The 18,730-nt window shown below is 41.2% G+C and overlaps 2 protein-coding genes across 4 annotated transcripts; one reads left to right on the top strand and one right to left on the bottom strand.

The window, feature by feature from the left end:
* Positions 1-67: 67 nt before the first annotated feature.
* sh3bp1 (SH3-domain binding protein 1) lies at positions 68-5,011 on the top strand. Of its 3 annotated transcripts, none has more exons than XM_049758166.1 (18): positions 68-333; positions 920-962; positions 1,041-1,145; positions 1,221-1,294; positions 1,449-1,560; positions 1,647-1,723; positions 1,789-1,876; positions 1,939-2,007; positions 2,155-2,245; positions 2,315-2,454; positions 2,525-2,636; positions 2,700-2,781; positions 3,038-3,118; positions 3,176-3,289; positions 3,361-3,458; positions 3,538-3,664; positions 3,730-4,022; positions 4,392-5,011. In XM_049758166.1, the coding sequence occupies exons 1-18, from the start codon at positions 284-286 to the stop codon at positions 4,664-4,666; spliced, it is 2,031 nt and encodes a 676-aa protein (XP_049614123.1). In that variant the 5' UTR covers positions 68-283; the 3' UTR covers positions 4,667-5,011. The 3 variants fall into 3 exon arrangements, with proteins under 3 accessions (XP_049614123.1, XP_049614122.1, XP_049614121.1); XM_049758165.1 differs by having other exon boundaries at positions 1,218-1,294; positions 3,733-4,022; XM_049758164.1 differs by having other exon boundaries at positions 1,218-1,294.
* Positions 4,950-13,808, bottom strand: cdc42ep1a (CDC42 effector protein (Rho GTPase binding) 1a). The gene is made up of 3 exons (XM_049758169.1): positions 13,656-13,808; positions 8,025-8,887; positions 4,950-6,465 (listed from the first exon to the last, which is right to left on the bottom strand). Exons 2-3 carry the CDS (start codon positions 8,494-8,496, stop codon positions 5,792-5,794), a joined length of 1,146 nt encoding a protein of 381 aa, XP_049614126.1. The 5' UTR covers positions 8,497-8,887; positions 13,656-13,808; the 3' UTR covers positions 4,950-5,791.
* Positions 13,809-18,730: the final 4,922 nt, after the last annotated feature.

The raw sequence follows: 18,730 nt of genomic DNA, 5'->3' as shown, positions 1-18,730 counted from the left end.
CACCAAAAGCTACATCAGCAATAATACATTTTATTAATATAATACAACATAGTTGCAAGAACCGGTACTTGGTGTTTGCTAGTCAACTGAAAGAGAGAAGGAAAAAAAACCCACATCTCTTCTAACTCGTATTGCATCTGTGCGACTTCCTCATTAACCGCTTCAGAGCTTGAAAGAGCGCATTTGAAACGAGAACTAAAAGACGCACACAACAGCTCACTGTCAAGTAGGTCGCAGCCCTTCAAGCATCCGGAGACACTTTAGAGAAGACCAACAAGCGGCAATGCTCCGACAATCTCTGAGCATTCTCAAGCAGCTTGGCTCTTCCGCAAAGTAAGTTCCTTTTGTTACTTAAGTCACTTTCAATATAACACGTGTTTGAATTTGGAAGTGAATCATTGTGCTTAGGTGAAATCACAACTTGAGCAGTGTTGTGTTAGCATGTTGTGTTGTCACAAACATGCAGCATGTCACAATTTGTGTTATTGTGTCACTGTTTCTTACTCTGGCACATCCTGAGTGAGAACAGCAATGTGCATCTGCAAAACAGAAACCGTACTAGCACGCACAGTCAGAAACATGACAATATATACACTTTTATTTTCCCTCCACAAGCTAGTAATTTGAATCTCTGGCTGTATTTCCCCTTTGCTTTCATATCAATTTCTTGATTGAGAGTTAATTTCCAAAAGTGACTTTTATAAAAGGGAACAACATGAAGGCCATTTGCTTTTTATTACTCATGAGTCAGGCCTCGGGATGTTTTAAATTTGCATTACGATGTCGATGCCTGATCATTTTGATTTATCAGACTATGTGTGGCGATCAATTAAAAAAAAAAAAAAAAGAACAGTTCTTCAATAATGCACATGCGAGTAAATTGTGAAAGGAAACACAATATTGTATGTCTAATTTATAGGTCACAAGATGTCAGCGAGCTTCTACAATCAGACCTGGTTGTGGTGAGAAAAATAAAATATTAAGATGGCGTAATTTGACTTCAGCGTAGTTGACAACATTTCATTTTGATTGAATTGAAGGTGGAGCAGCGGGTGGAGCCAGCCAAAAGAGCAGCACAGATGCTCCACAAGAAGCTCCAAGGTTGCATGCAGAGTCAGGCGGGGCTAGATGCTGAAAAACGGATGGTACGAATACCACAAAAAAAAAAACTTTCCTGGCTTTGACCGCTTACCGCCGCTTTTTACGCTTCTCCACAGAAGAAGCTGCCTCTAATGCTGCTGTCAATCAGCATGGCAGAAAGTTTCAAAGACTTTGACGCCAACTCGTCCATCAGGTGAGCCTCTCTGAGCTAAGAGTCATGTGAGAAGTTCCTGATTGGGGTTTTCAGTTCTGTATCAACTAGGAAGAGAGACAAACCACACAAGCTTGTGGTGAAACATGCGTCGGAATGCATTTGAAAGAACAATAACCAAAGCTCTTTGTGACAGGAGGGTGTTGGAGATGTGTTGCTTCATGGAGAAGATGTTGGCCAGCCTCTTGGCAGACTTTGAAATAAAAGTGGAAAAGGAAGTTTTGGAGCCACTAAATAAACTTAGCGAGGTGACGTCATGGACTTTTTAATTATTATGTCTCCTTTTAATGTCTGCTTACATCAAATTTACTTCCTTCATCTTCTTGATTTTAAGGATGATTTACCCGAAATTCTCAAAAATAAGAAGCAATTTGCAAAGCTAAATGCCGACTGGAACAATGCACGACTCAGGTGAGTTATTTATTTCCTTGAAATGACTTTCTGTTCAAGTTGATACATGACAATTCTGATTCCAGGAGCCAGGCCAGCACCGGTCCACAAGCCAAACAAGACGGTCTCAAGGAAGAGGAAGAAGAAGCTCTGAGGAAATTGGAGACCATCAAGGTACCATCGTTGGTTCCGGAAACAATAGACCTTTTAACAATATGTTGTTCTTGTCTCCACAGAATAATTATTCGGCAGACTTGTATCACTTTGCAACTAAAGAAGACGACTATGCGAGCTACTTCATTCGCGTAGGTTGCATTTTAAACTACTTTACAAAAAATTTTAATATAGTGAACCTTCATTTATTATGTTATCCCATGAGGAAAAAAAAGATTGTTCAAAAATTAGCAATAAATTGTGATATAGCTGCACTCTTTTTATTCCTTTCATTGAAGCTTTTGGAGCTGCAAGCAGAATATCACCAACATTCACATGAGTTCCTGGATAAAAATATCAATGAACTCAAGGAGAATCACAGGCAGCAAGGTAAGTGCATGTATTTATTTACCACACCGATTTGCCCTCGACTTGACCTGCATATGTGATGAGCAACAGGGCAGCCACCAGCGAACCCCCAAGGACCCAAAGTTTTCGGGGAGCCTCTTTCCTCTCACCTGCTTCAGAGCAAGCGAGAAATCGCAGCACCCATTCAAGAATGTGTTCATATGCTGCTCAGAACAGGGATGAGGGAGGAGGTGAGACTTTTAGTAGAAGTTTATCATCTGCGTGATAGCTGAAGGTCCATCTACTGCACTTCATCTCCAGGGTCTATTTCGTCTGGCGGCGGCGGCCTCGGTGGTGAAGAGGCTCAAGATTTGCATGGATCAAGGAACTGTCGACCACAGCGAGTTCAAGATAGATCCTCACGCTGTGGCTGGTAAGATATCTATTTTTTATCTCACATGCATCAGTGTAAATTTATGTTGAATTACTCCAATAGGAGCTCTGAAGTGTTACCTGCGAGAGCTTCCTGAACCACTAATGACCTTTGAACTCTACAATGACTGGTTTAAAGCTGCCAGGTATGTATACAGTCCACACATGATGTTTCAGATCAGTTTCCAGTCTATGACTTTATAGAAAAGTGACAGATTTTTTCCCCCACTTCTTTTATAATTTAGACAAATTTACATTACAGAGCTGCGTTGTTTTGTTGTTAGCTAACAATTAGCGTCTGATTTAGTGGGATTGTGGTTCTTGACTCTTTGTGTAATTAGTTTGTGTTTTATATTAAGACACTTGAAAACTGATCAAAAGCTCATTTGTTTGTATTCACAGTGAAAAAGACTGCACAAAGAAGCTGGAGGAATTCCGAATACTATTGAAGAAACTGCCGCCTGAAAATTACAACAACCTCAGGTTTGGAATGATTTGCTTTTCTAATCATGAGGAAATTAACATCTCATATATTTTCAGGTACCTGGTGCAGTTCTTGTCGCTTCTGTCCGAGCATCAGGCTACAAACAAGATGTCGCCCGGGAACATTGCCATCGTGCTGGGGCCCAACCTCCTCTGGCCACAAGCTGAGGGGTAACTACACGTGTCCACCCACACGCTTTATACCCTCGATCAATCTCATCCTATCTGCTTTCCCTTTTAAGAGAGATCACCCTGGTTGACATGGCGGCCGCATCTTCAGTGCAGGTGGTGACGGTTATTGAGCCTCTGATTCAATACAGCTCAGAGCTCTTCCCTGAAGGTTTAAAAATACTTACAGATCACTTCAGTCTTCCTCTTCGATGATTTCGATTCATACTGATACAGAAATATTTATTCAGAGGTCTCCTTTGAGATTCCGGAGCTTCCCAAGGGCCAAGAAGACCAGTCCATGATCTCAGAGCAAACACAACTGTGCAGAAAAGTTTCCACAGCCTCTTGTTCTTCAACTTGCGACAAGACAAGCGGGTATGGCGGAAAAATTAATTCATATTTTGACATTGACGATTACTAATGTAGATTGTTTCTGTTAGCAGCACATCATCTCAGGACGGGATAAGCGTCTCCTCTGTAACTTCCATGAGACGCCAAGCGTGGGCTGCTTCTGCACACGACGCCGCAACCACCAACCAAAAACACATGACGATACCGAGCAGCTCAGCCCCCGCAAAACCAAGCTCATTGCCAAATCAAAACCCAGCACCACATCCCGAAACTGCAGGGTTCACCTCAGGACAGAGCAAGGACCCCGTCCCGACGCAACACTCGGATCTGTTAGAGCCTGTTACAGAGGCACGGCCCGTCTCACTTAAAACAGTCGTCAAACGTGAGTCAAAACGCACTTAATACTTAACTTGCTGTTGTTTTTGTTTTGCGCAGACATTGCATTCAACCCGTTTTTTAATCTGTCGTTGACACATTCTTGACATCTAGTCTTTTCCTGCCACAAGTAAAGTTAGTGCAAGTCTGCAGAGGGAAGATAAATACAGATACAAACAGGATGTTTTGGACTACCCACTAATATATCACACCTTCAGGTCATCTTGCATGTTGTTCTAACCTCATTGGTTGTGGGCCCCCATGGCTCACAGTACGTCCCCAAGTATTGCCTTTTACTTTGTCCTGGTCTCTGTTCTTTCGAAAGATGTAAATTTGCCATTGATCTTACAGTTTGTACATTGTCTCTCCTTTGCAGCAAAGAGGAGCTTCAGTGTGAGAAAAGCCAACGAACCTCACGAGCCAGTGACGGCTCACTCCAGCACGCTCAAAACGTCAGCGCCGCCAAAGCCTCGGGACCGTCCGGCTCCCACAACAACAGACAGGACCCAGGTGACGCGTCCGCCGCCTCCAGCTCAGCCGGTTGGTCATAAAAAGCCGCCGATTAAAAAACCTGGTCTTAAAGCTCCTAGTTGTCCTCCACCTCTTCCACCGGCGTTACAATCCAAAGAGGCTCCCTCAATAGCCCAGTAAGATGACCTCTATACGGACTTTAACTTTGACACGTAGATAATATTTAATTTGAATATGTCTTAATATCAAGGCAATTGTATGCTTTGCCGAAACACTTTTCTTGGAAGGTCAATCGAGGCCATGGTGGATTAAAGCCGCTCTTTCCGATTCTTTAAACAAAACAAGTTTGATATTAATTTCCATTCTAGTTCCTGTAGGAAGCTGTAATGTTTACAAAATCCAACATTTGTCCACAAATAAAAATATGCATCTAAGATAATAACATCACTTCCAAGTCTTACGATTGAATATTTAATTTGTTTGTTTTATTAGTTGTGAGCTTACAAAATAAAATCCTCAATGATAGCATCGTTATTCCCAATTAATAAAGTGTAAAGTTGGGCTGCACTATGTTATTAAGGTGCTTATGCGTTTATAGTGTCGTCAGCTGATACGTTTGTGTACATTTGGAGGTGATAACATAGACATTACAATTTGTCTATTAAAAACAGTTCCTCGTTCAAGGTGCACAGAGTTTATTTAAGAGGTCTGCAGCATTCAAGGAGCAATTACTGCAGTTCATAACACCAAGTACTGGCGTCATTGGTCATATTACTCAATTTGATGCAATAAATGTCATCCATTAGATTTTAAGTCTTGACTTGAAATGTTCTTAAGTGAAAGTAAGACCTAAATGCATCAGCACAGGTAAGTTGACTAAACATTTTATTTTTGCCCATGTTTGCTATTAATGACTGAGTATAAAGTGAATGGCAGGACCTCTTTACTGAGAAACATTAGTGTTTCAGCTTTTGCTTAGTCTTCAGTTAGAAGTGTTCCTCAATTAATTTCAACATAGTTCCTGTTACAAAGCTACCACAAGATGGCGCCAAAGTAATTGTTAATCTGAATGCTGAATATTCTGAATTTTTTTGTACATTGAAAATACTTCAGTCCTTATTTTTAATCAATTTGTGGCAGAAAAAAAAATCATTGCACTATTAGTGGAAAAAAAATATGTCACCTTAAAAAAAAAAAAATCCCCCATGAGCAGTTTGAGTGTCGTTGATTTGATTATTGGAGTAGGATTATAATGGAATCAAAGAGTATATCCGATAATGAGTTTTAGTTTCATGTTAAAACAACTCAGACTTTGATTTCTTCTTCATCATCATCATCATCCGTGTAGCTGTAAGATAGCTTGTTTATCCTCTCCGAATCCACCACCTCCATTCTGTTTTGACCGCCGTAATGGCGTGCAAGCATATTCACGGCACTCTGGAAGCGCTCGCTCTCCATCCTCATAGCTAACCTCACTCGCTCGGGTGAGGCTCCCCTTGGCACATCAGGAAATTTCCCACACACTGCGACTCCGTTGACCTCAATGGCGCTCCCCTCGTCGTCCCATTCTGCCCCTTGTGGACTCTTCCCCCCCGTGCAGTCCTCTCTCAGCAGGGAGTCCACGTAAGAGATAGTAGCCGAGTCCATTTCGGATCCTTCATTGGTAAGCCCACACGGCGATCCCGTGTCATCTCTCTCCCAGTTGTGATTGTCGCCGTCCAGTAAGCCAAACACTTCGCTCATGAGGGAGGGGCCTAGGTCAAAGTTGAAGGTGTCCAGGGAGGTGAGGGAAGCAAAGGAGCTGGAGAAGGCGGTAGGCTTGGGGTCATAGGTCACAACGGCGGCAGAGCGGGCGCTCAAGACGTCGTCGGTGGGGTCGGTCAGAGAGCCACGGTGCACGTTCGCCGGGTTGGAACCAGAAGGCTGTTGACGTTCGGAGCGGGACAGGCGAGGGAGTGTGACGAAGCCCGACTCCAAACCTGGGGAGAGAAAAATGAACATTAAATATTATTCACGGTTGAGTAGGACTATCACGATTTACCTAATACATCCTACAGGGGGCAGTACAGACCATCATGTCTAACAATTAACTACTGAGCTCCAACTTTAGGAGTTTCCTCCGAATCACCATCATCTAACTGCAAATATACTAAAACTACTCTTAAGATAGACACTAAACAGAACACGTAGTATGCTTACGTTACATTTTTATTTTTTAAATTTGGCATATTTCTAGTGTAAGTCATTTAAACTCCCATCATCATATTGCCTGCTGTGTCAATATGTCTGTCTTTTATCAGCGCAGGAGCAGCTGATAATGCGCCAAAATGTCGAAATCATTGAGTAGTCCTGATGGATTATTCGTACTGCAGGCCCGCGCAAGGTCGCCAAGTCTTTGCAGAGTTTACGGGGGGGGGGGGAGCCCGCGTTAACTTGTTTGACCCCGCTTGATGTTTTACTGTGTTTAGCAACCGTGATTTATCGTTTCTCCCAGTCGTAATCATAGAGATTACTCAAGGATTCGGTTATGTGCATATGACTCTTGGAATTTCCTGTGAGGATATCATAGATTTTTCAAATGTGTCCACTCAAGAAAAAACAAATATATTGCAAATTCAAATTGTACATAATGTTACACTGGCTTAAATATATTACTATATACTCAGCAACCCCTGTAGGAAAACACTTGGCCTTTCAGCAGTTCACCACTCCAAATGTGCATCTTAATGGATTGGAATGATGTGCTGACACTACAAAAACACAGTCAATGGAAATTCAATTGGGGTCATTTTATTGCGGTGGATTCAAACGGTCTGCTTGAACAGCGGGTGATGCTGATGTTATTTCAATGTACGAGCGTCTGCTGCTGGAAAGCAGGTCGCAGTGGTTGGTGCAATGCGCACACGACCCGGCAGCAGGAGATCAGTTTTCACCATTTTTGTGCCTTAACCTCACCAGACCATAACCGTAATCACACATTGTAAAACATTTTTTTTAAAAGAGGGAATTATTAGTTATCTTTCCAGTAACTTGACAGTCCGGTGTTGTTATTGTTATGCCGACATGTCATTTTAACAAATTATCACTTAATGTGGTATATCATGATCTGGGGAGATTAATTCAGTGACATGATCCGAAGCTAAATTGCTGCTAACAGACGCCTGCTGCGTGAGTCATCAATGCTGATGAGAGCCCAGAGAATCAACCGCAAAATCCAAATAGTCAGCAGATGTTAAAATGTTCAACAGAGCAGAAGGAAATTTGGAAAATTGTCCAATAGTTTTTGTTGTCTTTCCCGGAACCTGAACCACAGTAAATGTTGAAAATTGACTCGATAGAACGTCTTTCAGGCGACTGCCCCTGAGGTCACACAGTTTGGAATTTTAACCAAAATTTGGAATTTCAACCAAAATTTGATGAAAATTTGGGTGTGCTTCTAAAATCACTTGTAATAAAAAAACTTAGCCTGTCTATTGTGTTTCACATTATATGTTAGCATTAAGCTTATAAGTGTTTTAAATCGTATCATTGTGCTTACCGTAAGAGCTCTTCCTCTCCCCTGGTGTGCTTTGTGAACTGGGGAAGAGCACCTTTGTGGTGGGGCTCCCATTATACATGTCCACGTCCAGCCTTGGAAGGGAGACTGCATTCTTGATAATGGGAGAAATGGCCGGAGGAGGCAGTGACACATCCTTGGTTCCTTCTCTGATTCTGTTGTCAGAGCCCCTTCTGATTTGTCGGATTGTCCTGGAGAAGAAGGCCCCGAGTTTGTTGTCAGGGGTAGACACTGAGTCCGTTTCCCCGTGGCTCCCGTTAGCCGATCCGCCGTGGTTGCTGAGGAAGGAGGTGTCCCCGAACACCTCTCCGCCACGGCCCACGTGCATCGTGTGGCGAAAGTCGCCCAGCGGGGGACTGATCATGTCCACCGTCAGATCGGCTTTACAACGCCGCTTGCTGTGAGAGTGTGTCACCAGACCTTTAAGGCCAGAGAGCTTTTCTTGGAGATTCATGTTTACAAAGCTCAAAAAATTGTTCCGTTAAACGTGAAACTATTTGGAAAGTAAGACTTCAGTTCACCCCTACTCTTATAGTTACCTCAAGTTCTGAAAACATGTAATCTAAAAATCTGAGGGCTGCAGCACAAGATACTTGAGTGGAATATTATCTATGTTTATCATGCGCTAGCCAAAGTCTACCCCACTCTTTGCCACTCATCGTTATGCGGTGCTGGCAGAAACAAACCAACATAAATTGCAGAGAACACTGTGCAGTTGTGTCCCTGGCACAAATAAGGCCAGTTGGACTGCAGTCAAGTCCCTGGTTTCCCTCGCTTTGGCTTTGTCGACATCGGCTCCGAAATAGGTCCGGGTCCAGCTGCAAATGCTTCTGTGGTCACAGCGTCTACAGAGGGTAAAAACAGGGAGAGAAGGTCTATCTTTAAAATGGAGGCAGGAGAAAGTCATGGATGGCAGTAGGAGTTCCTGTTGTGGTAGTTGAGAAGATTTGGGCAGAGACCACGACACTTCCTTATACACACAAGTCAGAACTGTATTTGACAAAGAAAGCAAAAGTACTCAAATTGCTTACGATGCAGACTCTGAAACATTCAAAAGTAATAAGATATATATTTTTTGAACTTTTGCAGTTGGATAGAATGAGAACTAGCGGTTATTGTATATATGAGACCAGAGGGGGAAAAAAATCTGATAATTACATGTTTATTTAAAACAATCACTTAGCTTTGCTTTAGGAAAGTCAGCTTAGCTAAATGCTAACAAATAATGCAAAAGGCCATTGACATGCTAACGGTTATCATCGATAACTGCGATTATAGAAGCAATATGTGACAATACTTTTTTGATAATTATATTTATGAATAGTTTAGATAACTTTTATAATTCATCATCCTCCAACTGCTCTGAATTTGAACTTCTCAACTTTAATTATTATTGCTTAAAAAGTCAACTTGTCTGGAGGAAGCTAAATTTAGTCCCAAGCCATTTTACATAAAAGTCTGCAAGTCTGCTTCTGGAACACAATAAAAAACTTGCAGTGTAATTCTTCTTCTATTGTCCTGTTTTAACTGTCGTAAATATCACCCGGAGGAGTTCGCTTTTGGCCCATTCGTCACGTTCGGACAGTTTTATATCTTACGTGTGTAGGAAATTGTTGTTGCTGTTCTTTGCCAGCAGCAGTAATAGACTTAGACTTAGAGTTAGACTCAACTTTAGATAGCTAGTTCCTAAATATTTTGATACCGAAAAAGACCCCTGACAAGCTCCTCTGGTTCTCTTTAAAACTCAATCAGGCCTCCGTCTGGCTTCCTTAATGACTCGCTACGATAGCGATTGCGTCATGTCCAAGGTTCTAATTTGCTGCTGACCGCAGTCACCAAGCCCTCCGTTCCACTTCCCCCTGGGCTGGCGTTTTAAGAGGGGCATCTGGAAGCCCGAGAGGGAGGAAACAAGCCACATACCAGTGTTGAGCGGAGCCATATCAAGCCTTGCCAAAAAAAAAAAAAAAAAAAAGACGCCAATTGCATAGGCCTACAGGGAACTGCTGTACATTCCCATGAACTAAAAGGGACTTTTGTAGACTCAAAAGGCAGGGAAAAAATGTCCCTATCAAGATTTAACAAGTCGAGATAACCCTTCGGATTACAGGAACACACATGGGGTCGTGAATTACCCCGACTGTGATTTTACAGAAAGCTTGTGATGTATCGTCTTTGCCTGTAATCCATTGGGAGACCTTTGACCGTAGCACGCAGGCGCTTGCTTCACAGTTTCGGACTCCCCCAGGCCAAAATACTGCCGTTCACATTTGTACTTGTTTATGTGTTTGCAGGGTTACATAAACACACTTTTTGGGTGTCAGATAAATAGCCTGTTAAGCACCACCAGGCTGTAAAAACATACGGTAATAGCTTTAATGCTATAATCTTTCTGGCGGTCTGCCTGAGGGATGGGGGGCTAGATAATCCTTTAAATCTTCATCCCTGATACCCCTAAATATGCATGTCTCGCTGGCATAGGTCTGGGAAACTAAATCGGAAAGACACGAAAAGAGACTTGGAAAGGAAATGGAAGGGGCATTTTCATTTTAAAACACAGCTGTGAAATTTAGTCGATATTCCAGTAAACCGAGTTACCAGTTGAGTCATAGAATACTTTACTTACAATTTATTTAACGTGTTTTCCGCACTATAAGGCGCACCGGATTATAAGGCGCACCTTCAATGAATGGCCCATTTTAAAACTTTGTTCATAGATAAGGCGCATTGGATTATAAGGCGCATAGAATAAATAACTCAACGTTGCTCAAACGTTAATGCAATCACAATATAGTAACACTCGAAATAGTGAAAACAATAACAATATATCAATAACTCAACGTTGCTCAAACGTTAATATCACACAACACACAAAATAAACACGTAAAGCTTACTTTAATAAATTAGTCCTCATCCACGAATCCATATTGGTCCATATATAAGGCGCACCGGATTATAAAGTGCTCTGTCGGCTTTTGAGAAAATTTGAGGTTTTTAAGTGCACCTTATAGTGCGGAAAATACGGTATTTATATTTTACTTACAGTTTTGTAAGTCAATTATTCGATTAATCGATAACTAATACGATGTCGGTTTATTATTTATTAATAACAGTGTTGTAGTTGCTCCCCCCCGCCATACTTAATGAAAACATCTATTTAAGCACATTTGGAGTTCCTCGACTCTGCTGTAGGTCTCCATGAGTGGACTTTAAGCGTCTCTATGCTCATGTCCTTCAGACTCTAACCAGGTGAACAAACATACAAGATAAAGCAGCATTTTCTAAACTCACGCTTTGGCTTTCTACTCTGTTTCTATTTTTACCCAACATAATCAACCTTAATTCTAAACACAGCACTTCCTCTTCGCTCGAGAAAACATGTTGGGCCCTTTGATAAATACCCACACTGACTCTAGCGCTCCGCTGTTTGTTGTATCTTCTTGGAAATCATATTAGATTGCCAATAACCATGCTTCCAGTCGTGCAAGTGTCCAAATCGCATAATGACAGTATTCTGTAGAGGAATGCTGATGTTTTTTTTCCTTTTCTGTCCATGAAGACATTCTTGGATGAGTTTAGCTGAGGACGAAAAACCCTCCAAACACCTTTGAGATTAACTGGTGCAAAAGTCGTGAGCCAGGCTTTGTTGTCCCAAATGGTTCCTCTCCATTCTGAGTGCAAGCTGCCACAAAAGGAGAACCAGTTGGTGTCGGAGTTGTTGTTTTAATGTCCAGGTGTCCAAACAACCTCTTTTTAGACCGGTGTCATTTTTCAATCAAACTATCTTAAGGTACCAGTTTACTGCTCAATAATTACCTAAAGACTTCTTCTGAAGTGAATCGTGTGATTGCTTGGCTCTGTCTGATTGGTGAAATGGAGTTATGTGCATTGGCAGAGTTCAAGACATTAAAAAAAAAAAAAATGAAATTATAGTAGCAGTGATTGCGTGGGAATGGCCTTGACTTGTAACTTGAAACACAACATATTCACTTTCCATGCTGTTGAATTATCTTGCCTCAGGAGGGACTTGCAACCATTTGGTGATGACAGACTGATTTTTGATTTTTTTTCTCACCAACACCACCATGTGTGGTTTAAAAAAAAAAAAAAACGGTTGGGAATCCAGCGGTGTAAAGACAAAGCAGCCGGAATGTCAAATTTTCGTAGTTAAAAATAAAAAGAAACAGGCTATGTGACTAACTAATAGGGGGAAAAGCGCCTGCGCCTGCATCCATACAGGAGCAGGAAATGTCTTCTGCAACTTGAAACAATTGCATTGTGACGCAACACTAGCACGTGTTTAGTCTGGCGCCACATTCAGCTTCCGAGCAAACTGCAATTTTATTTTCATCGATTGTTTTTGTCTGTTAGCTTTCCAGCTGGCATGTGCATGTGTGTGGCATTTCACACTGTGGTTTCCCTCAGGGTGTGGAGCTCATAAGGCTACCGCTCCCAACATAGTGCAAGCATGCTCCCTAATTAAAACACCTTAAGGCCACCAAACGTCAACTCTAAATCCCAATGCGTCCTAATTGATTTTAGGTTATGTATGTGGTGGAGCTTGTAATTACACGATAGGATGATTAAAAAGCAAAGCAGTTTATTCACAACCAAGTATCATAATAATGATCTGCAGTATTGTTACTGCTGGCAATGGTGGTGTATAAATATATCAACGAGCAGGGTTGAGTTTCACCAAAGAACTCCGAGGAGACTAGTTTTGACACCGCAGAAAAGGCCCACTGCAAACATAGCGGACATTAACACCACATTGAAATCATTTTTGCCCTACCAAGAAATTCAATCTGGTGTGTTTACTAAGATACACCGAGTTAGCTAGAAATAGGCTTTACGCTAAATGTGGTTTGGTGCCTGTTTCTATTATTCTATATTATTTTTTAGGCCTAACATCCTGCATTCCTTTACCTTCCTGCTTCCTTGCACTTGGGTCCACCTTTTCCCCCTCCCACCACCACAACCCTTGACAGAAAAATTATATATATATATATATATATATATATCATATGGTCCAGTGCCATGATTAGCTGTGCTGATTCATCAAAGCCATGACCTTGTATATTAAATTATCAGTTATTTTCGGATGCAAAAGGCCAAGTGACAGATGTTTTAGCGTGACTTGCTTTTACATAATGCTTTCTATCGCATTATTATTCTAGAACACTAAAATATTATTTCTACTCTGCTGCTGAATTTGGGCAAGATGCTAAGTAAACTGATCGCCACTCAATCACAGAGCACATAGGGCAATTTAAAGTCGAACATACATGTTTTGGTTAAGTGGGAGGAAACCTGAGGACACCTAAAGCGAGGCCTTGAGCCTTGATTCAAACCCAGGACCTCTCTATTATGAGGCAGACATGCAAACCACTAATGCACTGTGCTGCCTATTTCAAAAAATGTTAACCTTAAGCCAAAAAATAAAATAAAAATGCAAACACCATACAATTTTAGATAGGAAGCTTTAGAATGGCCCTATAAGCCATGAACCAAACATGAAGACATTCTCCACAGTTTCTATTTATGACAGAAATAACTATTTAATCCTAAAAAGTTCTACATGTATGCCTGGCTAATTAACAAAGAATAGTAACTCACCTAAAAGCTGGATAAACACTTAAAAAGGTGACTTTAGAGATGTTTCCTAAAAGGATAGAGTTGAAGTTGATCCGAGTGCGCTGTTTGCACGACAGGACGGCCCCGCTAGTGTGCGCGTGTGTGCAGAAGTGCAGCACGGAGGACAAGGAAAGGGGCGGGCCTGGGTCCGATCCACCACAGGAGTCCCCACCACACTCCTTTCATTGATGTGCGTTTACAAGTTGCCAAATTGACTTGTCAACATTATTTAAAGCATTCAAGCGGGACTTAACATTGCATGTTCAAATTCCCAATTCTGATTTAATGACCATATTACACAGAAATAAATAACTAGTGACAGCAGTGGGCAGACATCATGCAAGTAAAGACAGAAACAATACAAATATGAAATTTAATGGTTGAATGTAGCAGCGAACGTTACGAGCAGTTAATTGTAAACATTTAAAAAAACTGCCATTCCGTTTTGTTTACTATAAACCCGTGATTATTAAAGCAAAACAAGCTCCCTCTAGTGGTAGCTAAAAGAATCACTCAAAAAATACAACCAATCAAATTAAAGCTTGTAGCCATGCTTACAAGTATAAATCACTCGAGTATCTGCTGACTGTAAGGAAAAGGGGAATAGTCGGAAAAAATAATTTTCCTTGATTTCTTATTCTTTTGCCATACATAAAATCGCTCGTAGGAATCAACAGGTCTCAAAAGGGCAACGAAACGCTGACCAACAGGAAAGCGGGCCTTATCAACAGGAACCCAAGCATCCCCGCCCCGTCCTCTTCAGTCGTTAAATCGCAACCTAGGACCAGTGACACTTTGGCCACGCGACTCTTCATAATGGCCTCCCCTAACTGCGGTAACTGTGATAGCGTTTAATAAAAGAACTGCTTGACCTCTAAAGACAGATAATATTTGATACGTCTAATCTGTCGAGTGCTGGTAGAGGACATGTCAGTATGTCTGTCCCTCCAGTCTTTATATGTGACGTATCAAAATTGTCACCCTCCTCTGATGGAAACAATTGGGGTGAACGGAACAGCAGTTATTTGAGCCTCTCAGCAGCTTGTCAAAAGCAACACACATGGAAGTCACACTTTGACTCATTCCAGATCAGCTTTTTGCTTATCGGTGACATTTTGTTTTCCAGGATGATGATCTGAAGACATTCCACTAATGTCGCTGTCACATGTAAAAAGTGTTGCGTGCTTGTTTTGAAAGTCCAAATATGGTGATAAGATGTCTGGTTCACACACATCCTCGTCTGCGGGTTTCAACACAATAGCGCATTGCTTGACCGCGGGGACGACCCCTGTAAATCATTTAAAAGCACAACACATTCGTTTTGAGCTGCCCCCCCACGCACACACTTAGTTTTAAAGATAGACTGAAGGGATTTTTTTATTTTTTTTTTATTTTTAGTTTGAAAAGATCTGATTTAAAAGAATGAATGCTTGAGCAGAAAAACATATGGAAGAGTTCTCCTGGAAGTTACTTTTACACATTTCTGTCTTGCTGCCAAATACATTGAGGGGAGTTCCAGCGGCATGAAATGCGATTCAATCAATTTTCAAAGATGTTGAGACCGTGGAATCGTTTTTAGGGAAGAAACAACACTGCTCTGAAATTATATCCAATGGTTTGGAAAAAGTCTATTGTGCAGCAGCATTATATAGCGTTATGAACCGGCGTAATTAGTGCACTTACAAAAAAAAAAGAAAAAACATAATGATGTGTTTTTTGTGGTTTTGGCATTTTAGAAAAGAAATGGAACTAAGACGGGCTAATTGAAGTTTTTAACATAGGCTCAAAATGAGTAATGTTGAGTATAAAACTGGAAACTACACTTCTGGATTTGGAATTAAAAAAAAAAACATTTTCTTTTTTTAACCCGAAAGGTCAAACAACCGCAAGTCTCTCCACAGGGTTCCTTTTGAAGTTTAGAAGTTGATTACATGCAACAAAAAGTTTACTAAAACTTGGTTAAGGCAAGAAAAGAAAATGGTGAAGCTGAACGGCAAAAGTTTTAATGGACTAATACTGTTTTATTTTTTTATTTTTTTATTTTTTCTATTTTATTTTTTATTTTATTGAAATTCCAGATGGAATTATGGCCGTCTGACGCTTGCTCCCTGCAAACCAGACGGCTTTAAATTAGAATGCCATATCTTTTTAGTGTGCTAATTTGAACTCTTAAGAATAACAGTGGCTACTGTGTTTTTTTTTTTAATTTTTTTATTTCATGAGTCTGGCACCAAATGTCCGTCGAGGGAATCCGCAATGGACACAGGTGCTTGTTTGCCCTCTTTCCTCCATCAAGGATTTTTTTGCGTTCAATCATCCATTCACAAGTCAATGTTTTATGGAGTGTGCTATTTTAGTGGTGGCCTTGTTTTCATTCACTCAAAACTCCTGATTGCATGTTTTTGTAGCACTATTGACGCTGATAGAAAAATATTTTTGAACGCACTGAGAGAAAAGAAAATGGAATTGACAGCACAGCTCTGCCACATAGCTCTGTGTCTGTAAATAGCTTCCATCTTTCCTTTGGATCATCAATCATTTGGCCTTGATCCTAAATTGAACCTGGTCCAGGTCACACGCTTTGGATGTGGACGTCATAGTTAAAATAGTGGAGGATTATTATTTTTTTTTTGGTTCTTAAAGAAATTGATGTTTGCTACATCCTATCTTCTAGTGTTAGCACATTTTCCATTCCGTTATGATTACATGCCAAATATCATTTTAATAAAGACCAAATGTCTCCAGCCATCATTTTAATATGTTGATTTAAGAGTAATAAATCAACCTACAACATATTCCCGCAGTTATTTCAGTTGTGCTTGCCACCCCTTTTATGGCTATATTTTAATGCTGATTTTTTTTTTTTTTTTTATAATGGATGAAGACATTTTTGTTTTCCTGGCACAGGAACAGCATGCCTTAGTTTGCCTTATTGGTCAACGGGTCAGCTAGCCGCAGTCTTGTTTTTGCAGAATAGTTCTCAAAATAAAGGATGTGAAGAAAGTGAATGGGAACATTTTAGATTCTTTTGTAATGTTTAGAATTGCGTGTGAGTCCCTGATGAGTGTGCAGACATAGCAACAGTAACTGGATGGTAGCGTGTGTGCGTGTGTCCGTCTTGGCGCCCTTTCCTGTTTAAGCCTTGCAAGCACATAAAGTGCGGCTTTACAATAGTCCATTGTCCCATCCAGCCTCCACTCTTCCTGTCAGGTCAGAATTCACGGAAATAAGGACACGGTGCAAAACAAACAGAAGCGGCCTAGGCTCCTCCACCCACCTACCCACCGGTGGGCCCTCCGAGAGGAACCCATTGCCGCGGTTTTAGCGGGGCGGGCATTCCTGCCAGGAAGCTAATCAGCATCGCATCCCAGTTTGAAATGTGTGTAAGGCATGTGAACGTTGAATAACGACGACGTGAGGTAGCGGGCGATGGTGAAGAGATGTGTTGGAGTGTGGAAAATGAAAACAAACCTTGATTTACTTGATGTTGGTCCTCTTCTTTTTTTAATGCTGTTTTTGATTAGTCAAATAATTTTCCTAATAGTTAACCAAAAAGGGTTCATATCAGGTAACTTCAACTATATTGTTTATGCTTTGTAAAACTCTCAGAGTATCTTCTCAGCTTGAACTATTTTTATCTTTTGTTGTATGTCTGTTTTTTTCAGACTCTCCCTGAACTGATTTATTTCCCCGACTCTTTGTAGCTTTCCAGCTTTTTGTGAGTGCTCCAAAAAAATGCTCATTCTAGCATAACATATATAACCCCACTATTTTCTTTCCGTGGGATTATAAAAATGTCATCTCTTAAATATAAATGCTGCCGTGTTGCTTAGGAGCAGAAATAAAAGGATTTGCTGAGGAAGCAGAGTGGACTCCACCCTGTATTTCAGCTGTGTGTGTGTGTGTGTGTGTCAGTGCTGAGGCTTGTAAGAACACGTGAGTACATATCGTGTGGTGGAGTGTGTGTGGCATCCACTCGGAAAGCTGCTGGCAGATGCGGGAGTCAGACTGTGGCCATGGAGCGGCCGGACGGATAATTTCGTCTCGAGCCACGCTACACACTGACCAAAGCAAACACGAACTAACCTGGTTTGTCACACATGAGAAATAAAAGTAGAAGACAATGTTAAAATTGGGCTCAGCATTTTTGTGTTAGGTTTCTCAACTGTGCTCGCTGTTACGTAATAACGGGGGAGTCGATTCATCACCGATTTCGACGTTATCTGGCACGTCAGTTAGTGCAAGTCATCATCTTGTCTTAATTCAACAGTAAGATTTCGTCACTGTTTTTTTTATTTTTTTTGTTGCAATTCCCTCAGTGGATATAAATCTTGTCGTAACAGTGAGAGGCCATAACTTAGCTTTCACAAGTCGTTTACATCATAGTTCGGAAATAAACGTACATGGTCTAACCAAAAGCTATCTGGAAATACTTACGGCGTTATATAAGCACATCGGTGGTTTCAGGGTATGGTGGAAATATTTGTAGCATAATAATGACGGCAAAGAGAAGAAAAAGCCTCAGACGGTAGCGGGGCAAGCACATTTTTATTTCCCCATCTGCATTTTGTTGTGCATACCTTCTCTGCAAAGTGATTAATTTGAGCTTGAGGAATGCGGGCTCACTGTTTAGTCTTCAGTGGCCCGGAGTCGTCGGCCTATGACCTAAACGGACCACCAGACCACCTCTAAAGGCCATCAGATGTCACCTTATCTAAACGGAGCACAGGAGAGCAGCCTCCTCCCTCTTTCCATCCTGTCCTCCGTCATAAACCAAATTCAGACTTCTCTAAGAGTATTTTGATCACTGCAGACTCCGAAGGGCCCGGATTGGCATTTCCTGTGGGCGGAGCCGGGGAGCAGACACATTCTTGGGCCGGTCACCTTCACTTCCTGTCTCTGCTAACAGCTCACCGAAACCCGTACAGTGTGGACTTACTGAACAAGGCCACCATTTTACTTTAGTGATACTGAACGATAACATTTTTAATTCAATGTTTTATTGTAGATTTGAAAGATGCCAACTGTACCTGAGTCATTAAACACAAAACGAAAAT

The sequence above is a fragment of the Syngnathus scovelli genome, chromosome 21 (assembly GCF_024217435.2).
Source record: "Syngnathus scovelli strain Florida chromosome 21, RoL_Ssco_1.2, whole genome shotgun sequence".
NCBI lineage: Eukaryota > Metazoa > Chordata > Actinopteri > Syngnathiformes > Syngnathidae > Syngnathus > Syngnathus scovelli.
The sequence above is the reverse complement of the archived record's forward strand: the minus strand, read 5'-3'. Positions and strand labels throughout refer to the sequence as shown.